General features: G+C 39.9%; 1 protein-coding gene across 7 annotated transcripts in view; it reads left to right on the top strand.

The window, feature by feature from the left end:
• zc3h7a (zinc finger CCCH-type containing 7A) overlaps positions 1-7991 on the top strand; it is an 87672-nt gene extending 79681 nt beyond the window's left edge. For all 7 annotated transcript variants that reach the window (XM_072559979.1, XM_072559980.1, XM_072559982.1 and 4 more), the window contains 5 exons: positions 1013-1118; positions 1206-1314; positions 2235-2362; positions 4309-4472; positions 6970-7991. In XM_072559979.1, coding sequence (XP_072416080.1) covers positions 1013-1118; positions 1206-1314; positions 2235-2362; positions 4309-4472; positions 6970-7159 — 697 coding nt within the window. In that variant the 3' untranslated portion in view covers positions 7160-7991. The remainder of the gene's footprint in view (positions 1-1012; positions 1119-1205; positions 1315-2234; positions 2363-4308; positions 4473-6969) is intronic.
• Positions 7992-13032: the final 5041 nt, after the last annotated feature.

The following is a 13032-nucleotide window of genomic DNA, read 5'->3' on the forward strand; positions in this document are numbered from 1 at the left end:
GTGCAGAAGAGGTTCACTAGGATGTTGCCTGGTATGAAGGGTGCTAACCATGAAGAGAGGGTGAGTAGATTAGGATTATTTTCATTGGAAAGACGGAGGTTGAGGGGGAACTTGATTGAGGTCTACAAAATCATGAGAGGTGTAGACAGGGTGGACAGCAAGAAGCTTTTTTCCCCAGAGTGAGGGACTCAGTTACTAGGGGTCATGAGTTTAAGGTGAGAGGAGAAAAGTTTAAGGGAGATATGCGTGAAAAGGTCTTTACGCAGAGAGTGGTGGGTGCCTGGAAGACATTGCCAGCGGAGGTGGCACGATCGTGTCATTTACGATGTACCTAGATAGATACATGAATGGCCAGGGAGCAGAGGAATACAAATTCTTAGAAAATAGCCGACACGTTTAGCTGGAGGATCTGGATCGGTGCAGGCTTGGAGGGCCGAAGGGCCTGTTCTTCTGCTGTAGTTTTCTTTGTTCCATCTTCTCTGCAAATTCAGAATGTTTGTACTGCTCATTGTGTTTGAGTTGAAGCCAATGAGATGTTTTTTTCAGGTGAACCTGACAGCAGTGTATTATATTACTGCAGTAACTTTTTCATTTCCATACTTGTCAAGTATCTGGCCTCGTTTGTGGTCATTGCATCATTTTCATCTAAATAATGATAAGGGTAACTAGTTTCACCACTAGTTTGGTTTCTTCGCCCTGCTGTTGGTAGCAGCTTTTGTGTTTTACAAACAGAGTAATGAGATTTCTCCTTGAATATGGACCCATGATTCTCATCTCTCCCATCTTGCTGTATGAACGTTATTTCAGTTTCGTCGTAAACAATGGGCAGAGGCCAAGTTTTTTTTAATATTTACCCTATAATGACACCATTTATGAATAGCTTTAACATTAGTCATTGTGCAAACACTCTTTTTGCAATGGACAGATACTACTGCATGGGAGACATTGAGTTCACATATGATAACCTTCTGTACTTGAAGTGTCATATTAACTTTTTTTTAACTATTTAAAGTTGGACCAAAGAACGTCGTGTGCTACTAGTGATGTCCAATGAGCGTAAGAAATGGACAACTATACGTCCTCTACCATCAAAGAAACCAATTCCACAGCAATTTGATGTAAGTGTTTGGAATAATGTTTTTGAACAGTATGTTTTTGTTTTAAGTATATTCCCCATTGAACCTCCTTTTGTAACTCTCTTTCAGTTATGCTTGCATATAGCTAAAGGAAAGAAATGTACATACACCGGGCTTTGCTCATTTGCCCACAGTCTTGAGGAAAAAGACATGTGGACCTATATGAAAGACAGTAACAGTAAGTGCTAATTCAAGCTTTGTTGTCTCTGCTTAAAATGCAAAGTGACTTTAAAATCTATACAGGTCGTTCTGATATAACGCACGTTTCATCAACGTGAATTGGCCATAACACGATTGATTATTTGGATTATGCAAACTTTCTGGTGAACGGCTATAGCGATCTTCTACAGCTGTCACATTTATGTCACATTAACTTGAATTTTAAATGACTGTTCTTCATGATAAGCTGACCCTACCCTTTAATTCTTAAACCAATATTGTCCAACATTTCCTACTGAAGCAAAATGTATGTTTTCACTTAAGAAGCTAACTACCTTATTTCCTGCAAATGCCATTATAAATACACCATAACGATTTCATAATGCAGCTTCCTAAGTACATTGTGAGTATTGTTCTGCATTGATGATGTATATTAATTCTTGTATTTCTCAGAGTGAAAGATCTGATTTTAGCCTGAGGCCACTAATTGTGTAAACAAAAGACTACAATGGCACTGTTTTCTAATGTGATATTTTATTAGAACCTTATATACATGCTTTGGGGAGAAGAATTAAAAGCTTAAGAAGTGAAAAATACAATCTCTGAAATTCTAATCTGCAAATATCTGATTCATGGTTTGATACATGAAATCATTAAAGAAGCATTTGTAACTGACTTCCTTCATAATGCTTCTGTGTTCAAGTTTCTACGACAGAAAGCCTTTCATGGACAGACTGTTTTAATTTAAAATGTTGGGCAATCTTAATGGACTATAATGCAAATTAAAGCATTACACTACCATATCACATTAATCCCAACTACATCTTTCAGTCTGAAAATCAATCAACTTGTTTGTTTAAATCATAGCTTATTGTTGTCTAACTTTTCCATGACTTGAGTTCCTTTTTAACTGTACTGCTTTAAATTAAACTTGACCAGTCTTAGACATGGAACAGCTGTATGAAATGTGGCTGAAGAGCCAGGAGCCAGAGAAAGAGGAAGTAGTTAATGCACCAAAGGAAAATGGGAAACAAATCCACATGCCAACCGACTATGCTGATCTTGTGGTAAGTGATTAATTGTGAGTGGTAGTAGATTAATTGCTCCATTGTTGAATAGATTTTTTTAAGTTGAACAGTTGTACCACAGGTTGGAAGCACTTAGACAGGATTTATCAATGATGGGAAGACAGTATGCTTACAAGCAAAATGTAATACTGTAAATGAAGTTCAAATCCTTAGAACCTAGCAAACTTGGTGGGAATTATATCTCTTAAGTACAAATCTCGGGCTGAATCCAGTTGGTTTTGAGCTATTTTGTCTTGATACCTTGTTTGATTACATTTATTTGTCGAACTGTCTCAACTGGAATGGAGGAAGGGAGGGACTTTCCTTTATACTAGGAATTGCCCTTAATTGGTTATTGTCTTTCACTGCATATTGACAGAATAAATTAATCATGTACATGGGACAAACCTATAAAGAAAATATACAATCTTTCTTCAAGCTATGATTAACAGAGACTGAGGAAGGGCTTTTGCCTGAAATGTCAATTTTCCTGCTTCTCGGATGCTGCCTGACCTGCTGTGCTTTTCCAGCACCATACTGTCGGCTCTACTCTCCAGCATTTGCAGTCCTCACTTTCACCTAGAGACTGCGTTCAGTCAATTCTAGTTTTTTCCTGTTTTTTGTAATTGGAAACTAATGAAAATCTTAATTATAAAAACAGGAGCTAGTTGGACCAACTAATTTATGTTCAACTAAAATTGTAACATAGTGAGATTAATGCCAGTGTCACATCTTGAAGAAAAATTAGTGGCTTTCCTGTTGTGGATTGGCATATTGTGGAAGTGTTCTGAAAGTGACTGTCTGGCTGGTCACCCATTCACCTTTTGTTGCAGTGGACTATTAGTACAAAGTGCCAGTTTGGTTCAGGCCTACTTTGATGTCGGAGGTGGTCTGTACAGATTTGTAGTGATAAAAGGACCTTTTCATGTTTGCAGGACTCAAAATATTTTTCTTGACAGATTCAAGAATTACCAAGGGCTATTTCTTGGTTACCTTGGGCTTGTTTTTCAGTTGCACTACTCCCTCACCTCACCCTATCAGCTCCTCAACCTATTGCAGCCCATCTCTCCATTTTCAACCTCAACTCTTCCCAGCTCCATTCCAGAGCCCCCTATAACCACATACTCCAGTACCATCTACCCCATTCCTTCCAGCACGCCATTCCCTATCCCTATTCAGCCCCCCCTTCCATATGTCACTTCAGTGCCTCCTGCTCCCCTTTATAACCCACCCACCACCCCCATTTCACCCGTTCAAGTCTCCCAACCCCACCAATTGGGTCCCACCCCTTCCTCCACATCCCTGTTCCACTGCTTCCTTGTGTGGAAGAGAGGACAGACCAGATGAAAGACAAGGTGGCACGTATTGCCAGAGGAATCCATTTAGCTTTGCTGGCATCCAGTTTTGTTCACTGCACCCACTGAAATTCACGTCGACTGAAGTATTGAGTGTCTCCAATATTTTAAAAAGTTGCATTTGCATCTTGGGTTAAATTTGAACTCATAATTTCATTTGATAACCTGCCTTTAGCTGTCTATTTGATTTATGTTTGTTTAATTAAGATTCTAATAATTGATAAAAATGCTTAAATCTCATCTTGTTGTCTCCTTTTGGATGCTGACTGATCTGAGTATTTCTTGCATTCATCATGTTTGTAGGCATCTGTACAATGCGATTCTGAAATCTCTAGCTTGTTGTTGCTTAGCAGTTTCTATTAATGTTTCAGGCCTCTGTACACCACATTATTAACGGGGCTTTAAAAATTCATTTCATCTTATTCACAAAAGTGCCCTCCTGCAGCCTATGGGAAATATGTTGGAAATGACAGCTATGTATATTTTTCCTTTTGCTATTCACCATATGGCTTTTGCCTCTGCCCATACACTAACTGCTCTTTGATAGTGAAATGCACTTAAAAGAAATTTCCTATTGTCCTTCCTTTAAAGATCGGCTATCATTGTTGGTTGTGTGGGAAGAGCTGTAATAGTGAGAAGCAATGGCAACAGCATATAACCTCGGAAAAACACAAAGAAAAAGTTTTTAGTTGTGAGGATGACCAAAACTGCTGGCAACATCGTTTTCCTACAGGACAGTTCAGTGTTTGTCAAATGTAAGGATATTTTTAATTCATTTTTTAGCAAAATATTTTAGTTTGTTTACATCATTCAAATAAGAGAGAGCTGTCTGCCAGAACCTTTAATCCAGCTTTGGTGGCAAATAGTTAATGATCTGTATATAACCTCATTGGTAATGCAGCATCTACTTTGTGTGTCTTTATAATTTATGTTGCTCACATGGACTAGCCATAGTAGAACCAAATGTAAGTTATGCTTTATAATATTTGAAGGGCATGAGTACAATATCTCTTACTGTTTTGATATTTTCATGTTTCTAACCATGAGCACGGATTAGATTTGCTTCCTTGCTGAAGTACACTTCTCTGTTTCATTTTTTTATCAGAACAAAGAACAATACAGCACAGGAACAGTCCCTTTGGCCCACCAAGCCTGCGATGCCTACTCCTTATTAAGACCCGCTAGTTGTTGCCCATATGTGGTTCCTGTCCCTCTGTCCGCCTCCCACGCATGTCTGTCAAGATACACTTTAAAGGTTGTTAACATGCCTGCTGGTACCACATCCACTGGCAGTGTGTTCCAGGCCCCCACCACCCTCTGGGTGAAAAACCTTCCCCGCACTTCTCCCCTAGACTTGCCCCCTCTCACCTTGAAACTGTGCCCTCTTGTAGTTGACCTTTCCACCCTGGAGGGAGAAAAGCCTCTGACTATCCTCCCTATGTATAACACTCATAATTTTGGAGACTCTCTATCAGATTACCCCTTAGCCTCTGTCTTTCCAGTGAAAATATGCCAATTTTATCCAATCTTTCCTCATTACTAAAACCCTCCAGACTAGGCAACATCCTTTGTGCCCTCTCCAAAGCATCCACCTCTTTGTGGTCGTGTGGTGACCAGAACTGCATGCAATATTCAAATGTGTTCTAACCAAAGTGTTATACAGCTGTAACATAACATAACATTCGATGCTCCGGCCAATAAGGGAAGTGTGCTACATGCCTTCCTGACCACCTCATCCACCTGTGTTGCAGCTTTCAGGGGTCTGTGGACCTATATGCCTAGATCCCTCTGAATATCAATGTTGCTATCTTAATATTAACCATTACTTAAAAACTAATAAAATCTGCCACCCAGGCCCTCTATCCTTTTACAGTTAATGCTTTTATTTCATATTGACTTCCACAAAATGGAAATTCAAATAATCACTTAGTAGTACAGAACTGGAGTATTGTTTGAAAACAATTAGACCATGTTAGAGAATATCCTGGCTAATTTCTTAACTAGGACATCAAGGAGAGGGAGTTTGTTTCATTGTCCTCGCTGGAATTTAAAAGAAATTCAATGGAAACATAAAATTATGAAGGGAATAGATAGGATAGAAACAAAGAGGCTATTTCCACTGGAGTGTGAAACTAGAATTAGCTTATGAGGAGAGATTGAAAAGACTAGGTCTATACTCTTTGGAATTTAGAAGAATGAGGGGGATCTTATAGAAACATATAAAATTGTGAAGGATGTAAATAAGAGAGAAGCAGGGAGGTTGTTTCCACTGGGGTGGGTGAAGCTAGAACTCGGGGGCATAGCCTCAAAATAAGGGGGAGCAGATTTAGGACAGAGTTGAGGAGGAACTTCTTCACCCAGAGGGTTGTGAATCTGTGGAATTCCCGGCCCAGTGAAACAGTTGAGGCTACTTCTTTACATGTTTTAAAGGCAAAGATAGATTTTTGAACAGTGAAGGAATTAAGGGTTATGGTGAGTAGGCAGGTTGGTGGAGTTGAGTCCACAAGAAAATCAGCCATGCCGTTATTGAATGGCGAAGCAGGACAGATGGCCTATTCCTGTTCCTGTTTCTTATGTTTGACCACACCATTTAAAACTGAATTAGAATATAGGTTAGAGCCCATTAAAACATGTAAAGAAATTATTACAAGCAGTATTGGATTCCAATATAGCGAATGTATTGTGTACATAAAGGAAATATTCAGGGGGTGGGAAATAAGTGTAATTTCATCTTGGAGACATTTCTCAAGAAAGATTTTTGCAAGGGATGGGCCTAGCTAGGATCCCATGGCAACACCATCTATTTGGGCGTGTATGGTGTAATTAAAACTGAACTCAACTACACAAGTTACAAAGATGCAATTTTATTCTGTGAGTGGACAACATTTGCTAAAAAATCCTAAGTGCGCAAAGAATGATGCCGACAGCCAAATTAAGATTATAAATTGGACTCGCAGTGTGGCACACACATGGCCTGTATTGGAAGTTACATATATTAATACATAGAGCCCTGTTCTTTTTAATCAGAAAGAACATGTATACACAATAATGCCAAAGGACTTGACTCCCTGTCCCCACTTTAGTCTCACTTGTTGAATTCGTCGACTTTCTTTGAAGATAATTATCCTATCCTTAATTTGAAAAAAATTATTGTATTGTCTCTGTACCTTTGCGTCAATGTCTATTCCAAAGCAATGCATTTTGGAAACACAACACCCTTTGAAATGTAATGTATGTTTATGTTAATTTCAGGCATGAGACAGGTAACTGTCCAGAGGAGGAGAATTGCCAGTTTGCTCATAGTAAAGCAGAATTGCAAGAATGGATGGATCGAAGAGAAGTTCTAAGGCAGAAACTAGCGAAAGCCAAAAAGGACCATTTGATTGCTCCAGATGATGACGACTTTGGAAAATTTGCTTTTTTGATTAAAGACTTAAATTAATATAATAACCATGGTACATTCGAATTTTCAGAAATGTGGTAGAAGTTGACATTTTTTTCAATTGAAACCAAAACTAAAAGGTGTATAAGCAGTAAATCTTTGAATTGTTCTCCTGCTTTACTTTCCTACAGTAATAACTACAGTGGTGTTGTGAAAGAGGCAAACAGTAGGGCTAGGAGGGCAGCAGTATTCTCTGCACTTCCATCTAACAACAGGCTGTTGTCTGCTGTCAAGATGATGTGCAACTTGAAAAAAGAATAATCATGGGTTATATTAAAGTGCAAGGACTTGAATATTTTTGTGATGTTCTCCATAATGTCATAGGAATATATTTGAGTGGCTTAAGACATAGGAAAAAACTTTGGATTGTGGATGTAAGGCTTAAATGATACAGAATTCATAAACATTTCAGTATCCAGATAAGTCAGAACAGCAGAGGAATGGGATTCAGTAATGTGGCAATCCAACTTGGATAGTGTGTAACAGTTCAGAGACGAGTTAGCATCATTGAATTTGTTAGAGCAATAGGATGCTTCTTTTGATAACTTTTTTCTTCTAAATAATAGTTTTTAAGGAAAATCATTCATCAATATATAAGCTGAATGGTTTAAATTTTACCAGCATTTAATTATGTGCTCCATTGTTGGTAACTGGGAAGCAGGTGTTAAAAGAACTGCATAAAATGATTTCATTACAGAATTCAGAATTAAGTTTTGTTAAGTATAATGCTTGCTATTTAAATGTTGATTTCCTTAAAAATCACAAGAATTGCCAGGTGGCAAAAATATATGGACCAATATTGTCAATAAAGGATATAAAAATGTTTACATTACAGATTGTTAGAGTGCCTTGTATTCTGTATGTTAAATTATGATGTCCACTATAATTGCCAGTGGTTAACAGTTCAAACATCACCTCTAGATGGCACAAAGAATACACATATGCAAAGAGGAAGTTGATGCATTCAGAAATGATGGAAATTTTGATGGTAACTGTGAATGATTAAGATGTTTTCTCGAGGAGACGCTGCAGTGAACTAGATAACTACTTTAAATGTTTAGGCAATGAAGCAAGCACTGAAAGGGAACCAAATGTATGGCATAAAGATGAGTTAGAGTTGTCTGTCACACCCGAGACTAAATTGATGTGAGGAGAGACTGCTGAGACACCAAAATTGTCTGATCATGGGAAGCATGAGTACAGATAGTTTTCCTATAACACCATAGTTGCATTCTAGCGAAACTTTGATTAATAGAAAATGGCATAATATGGGGCCTGTGGGAAAGGTGGGGTTGGGGACAGACCAGCAAAATATAACATACCCAATCGCTCAAAAGTCTAACACAAAGTATAGCACAGCCTGAGTGAGGGTTGAAATCATATTTATTACCGAAACAAAAGTAAATTGATCAGTACATGTAAAAAATGTGAGAAAGCTGCTTTCTGTACAGTGCCTGTCACAGAAAGCTGCTCTATTGACAGCTGACATCAGTGCAGGCGCCGATCAAAGTGCACAAACTGATCCTCGCTGGAATTACACTATTGTCAATGGAGGTAAGCATTCTTCAAAACACCATTCCCTAATTCTTCAGTGACATTATAGCCGAATCGCACTGCCAAAATGTGCGTTATCCCAGAACTACCTGTAGACTTCATAACATAAGACCAGTTTATCTTCCAATTTGATTTTGGGAGCAATGACTTTAGTAACTGACAGCAAGTCTTGATGGGGTGTATTTCAAAATGCTCTGTCATCCCTTAGTTGCTTGTTTTGCCTGTCTCCACTGTCTTTTTTTTGTCTTTCTGTTCATTATCTTCCTGTTCTATGGCTGTACTTTTTATTGTGTTGTTCTTTCCCTGATCCTTTTTTAATTCTGTGTATCTTGTATAATCGTTCTTTCCCAACATGGTCTTTTTTTTTTGTCCATTTTGAACTTAACACCACCCCCTCCGCCCGGCCACCCAGCCAGCCAATAATCATTATATTCCTATTTTACCAGTTCCTCACCACAAAAAGTATCTTTGTTTCCCCGTCCTCAACAAATTCAAAGCTCAAAATTGAATGTAGTAAGATTAGTGAGGGGAATGGATCGAAAGGAAGAGGCTGTGGTATCAGAGTCAGACAGGCAGGCAGGTTTGCAGGAGGGAAGATGCTGTCAGCAGCAATAATCATCAAGGAGCAGTAATGTGATACAGAACTAAGAGGCGCAGACCTTGGACATTAATTTGCCACCTGGTGTTGGAGTGCAGAAACGTAGGAATGTATCCATTTGCACTTTGAAGCATAAAAAAAGACCGTCATCACAGGAGGATGAATAACAAAAATATGAAGAACAGGGTTTACTTCCCATAAGAATTAATGGATGAATGTTTTGGCGTCACACCAAAATAGTGACTTGTGTATGAAATAGCTGAATATGTAATGAAAATTGTTTTGTAATAAAACATGTAGGAGAAAGTGAGGACCGCAGATGCTGGAGATCAGAGCTGAAAATGTGTTGCTGGAAAAGCGCAGCAGGTCAGGCAGCATCCAAGGAGCAGGAGAATCGACGGTTCGGGCATGAGCCCTTCTTCAGGACATGGACATGGACATGGTTAGATTACCTACAGTGTGGAAACAGGCCCTTCGGCCCAACAAGCCCACACCAACCCTCTGAAGAGTAACCCACTCAGATCCATTTCCTTCTGATTAATGCACTTAACACTATGGGCAATTTAGCATGGCCAATTCACCTGACCTGCACATCTTTGGACTGTGGGAGGAAACCGGAGCAGAGAAGAAATGCAGGGAGAATGTGCAAACTCCACACAGTCACCTGAGGCTGGAACTGAACCTGAGTCTAGAGTGCTGTGAGGCAGCAGTGCTAACCACTGAGACACTGTGCCACCCCATATATGTGAATCAACTACTATTGAGGCAACAAATAGTGTGGACTCTTTGTATTCCAAATGCCAGAATTGCTGCTGACTGCAATAGGCATTTAGATTGGTCTGCATGTGCGCTGCTGATATTACTGTGTTCCTTTTGAAGTGATGTTACCACCAGCGCATTTGCAGATTCCACACAGGCCCTGCCCCATTTCAAGATGATTAGTTTTTAAAAGCAATGACCAAGTGTTGAGTCTGTAAATGTTTGAATCTGTTTGGTTATTTCAGACCAACTTATTGCTCTAACAAGATGAACACTACTGGGGAAATATCACACATATGTTGTAGTGGAATTACACTTAGATGCTTGAAGACAAATACAAAACATAGCAGCATTTTGTAGAGTTGTACAGCACAAAAGCAGACCCTTCAGTCCAACTCATCCATACCAACCAGATATCCTAAATTAATCTGGTCCTATTTGCCAGCATTTGGTCCATATCCCTCTATTCACGTATCCGTCCAGAAGCCTTTTAAATGGTGTAATTGTACTAGCCTCCACCACTTCCTCCAGCTGCTCATTCCATACATGCACCACACTCTGTGTGAAAAGTTGCCCCTTAGGTCCCTTATAAATTTTTCCTCTCTCATCCCAAACTTATGCCCTCTGGTTGTGGACTACCCCAACCTGCGAAAAAGACCTTGGCTTTTCACCCTATCCATACTTCTCATGCGCTGGGTAGTGATATAACACTGTAATGCTGTGGTCCTGTAGGCTAGTTGTTCCACATGCTAGTTTATAATAAATGTGGCCTTGGAAAAGTGTCCAAGGGTGGACATAGTATATATGCAAACATCAATTTTATACCAAAGATAAAAATGAATAAAAATCAGGGGCAAAAATATAATTTGCTGGAAAAGCAGTTCTGAGGAAGGGTTAGTCAATGTTAACTCATTTCTCTGCACAGATGCTGCCAGACCTGCTGAGCTTTTTCAGCAACCTCTATTTTTGTTTCTGTTTTTACCAAAGGTGCTTCTTAAAAATCTATGTACAAATTCTCCAGAATGGACAGAAGCATTGGCTCTTTTATGACCATGTTGTGAGAACTGGGATTTTTGTTTTTGCTTTGAATTCAACAATGGAGTATGGAATATAAAGATGTTAATCAACTTATTTTGATATTTGGTAAGTGTAAAAAGATAAACTGTATTGACCATGCACTTTGAAATTGCAGTTTTAAATAATGCTTTGGTCTTTAATCAACATGTAGAAATGTGAGTTACTCAGTTTGTTTTGGGAAAAGCATATATGTACATTGGTATTATGCTGAATTGTGACACTTAATCTGCCGGTTTCCATAAGGGCTTTGTGAAATAACTCCACAGAGGCCAGGATCCCATTACTGAGCCATGTTTTATTTCCACGTGGAGAGACCATAAGACATAGGAGTGGAAGTAAGGCCATTCGGCCCATCGAGTCCACTCCGCCATTCAATCATGGCTGATGCGCATGAGAGCCCTTGACATTGGCCCAGCTGTCAGAGTGTACCGAACCTCTGACACTCCCATCTGTCACTGTCAACCAGAGCTCCCTCACTGGACCAAATTAACAGCCTCAATCAGGAAACTGATCTATGACATTCACCTGGCTGACCTCGCTGCAATCACTGTATCCCTCCACCTCTGATTCCGAGGACATAGACTGATTTTTTTTTATTTGTAGCTCCTCTTGGGGCATTTTAGCACCAGATCGGGTTCCCCCAATTCCACCTCTGATACGGGCAGCACCTAATGCACAGTCGTTCACCTCTTGCACCAGAGCGTCTCGGAAGAAATTCATTCTCCCCTTCAGGCGGTGACATCCACCATTTCCATCTCTGACTGCAAGGTATCTTGAAGATATGATGGGTAGGGTACCAGAACAGCTGGAAAGGTGTCAATGAGCGAGCACGTTTTGTTGTGAGTTTGTAATCCCAATACCATTCCACCCCACGTCCGGAAAGATCAGGTTTAACTGGTGCGGGGTTCTTCTCCCCATTAGCAACTCTGCTGGAGCTATCCCTGTAGTTGCACGAGCCAATCCAGATTAATCACTCTCAACCAATGTTTGCTCATCAAGTTTGGGCCCCAGCCTTTTACACAATCAGTGATAACTGAACAGTTGTGTCTCTTAAGAGACTGAAACCAAAGTTGTATCTTTAATCTGTCAATGTTCCCTGGTATAAGTTCTCAGTCTAGATGAGGTGTTGCACAGATTTGAGGGTTTTGTTATGGTTCTATGATCACTGAAACTGTTGCGATAATATCAACCTCCATTAGAACTGGGTGACCATTTAACTAGTGATTTATTTTGATTGGTTCAGATTTGCATGTTGCTAAGCAATTTCAAACCAGATGTAGGTGGACTTCCCAGGGTGTGGACTCTTCTGGATACTGGCCTGTCAGTTCTCTTACTCAGTTTGGGCCTAGTGGGACTCTTTTGCTGTCTCAAGTCCATACCAGCAACAACGGCAATGGCTTGCCGGCCTGGACTCTGAAGAAAATGTTAACCATTTGGACGAGGTTTGGCTTTGTATTGGGATTTTGCGGTGGGCTGACCTAGAGTCCCTCTGTTCAGGATATGTCCTGAGTGAGACTCTGCAATCACCTTCACTCAAGCGGTGTTCCCCAAGCTCAATCGGCCTGGTGAGGGTGTTAATTTCTGATAGAATATACTGCACTTGCTGCGCTTTCCAATGATAAAGCCAGTTGTAATGCCTGTTTGAAGTCCAGTTGGGCTTCAGCTAGTAGGCACTTTTGCATGGTTAATCATTAATCCTGCATGTCAAACAGGTCTCTTGGCATCTCAATAAGGGTTAGACAAAAGTCACATGTCTCTGCCAGTCACCTTAACCTCGTCAAAAATGCCAATATGGATTCCCCTGGTTCTAGAATTGCTGGGTAAAACTGATGCCATCTCAGAGTTAGAGGAGGCTTGAAAGGTTTTAGTATCTGCTACTTCAGGA

Source organism: Chiloscyllium punctatum, chromosome 40 (assembly GCF_047496795.1).
Source record: "Chiloscyllium punctatum isolate Juve2018m chromosome 40, sChiPun1.3, whole genome shotgun sequence".
NCBI lineage: Eukaryota > Metazoa > Chordata > Chondrichthyes > Orectolobiformes > Hemiscylliidae > Chiloscyllium > Chiloscyllium punctatum.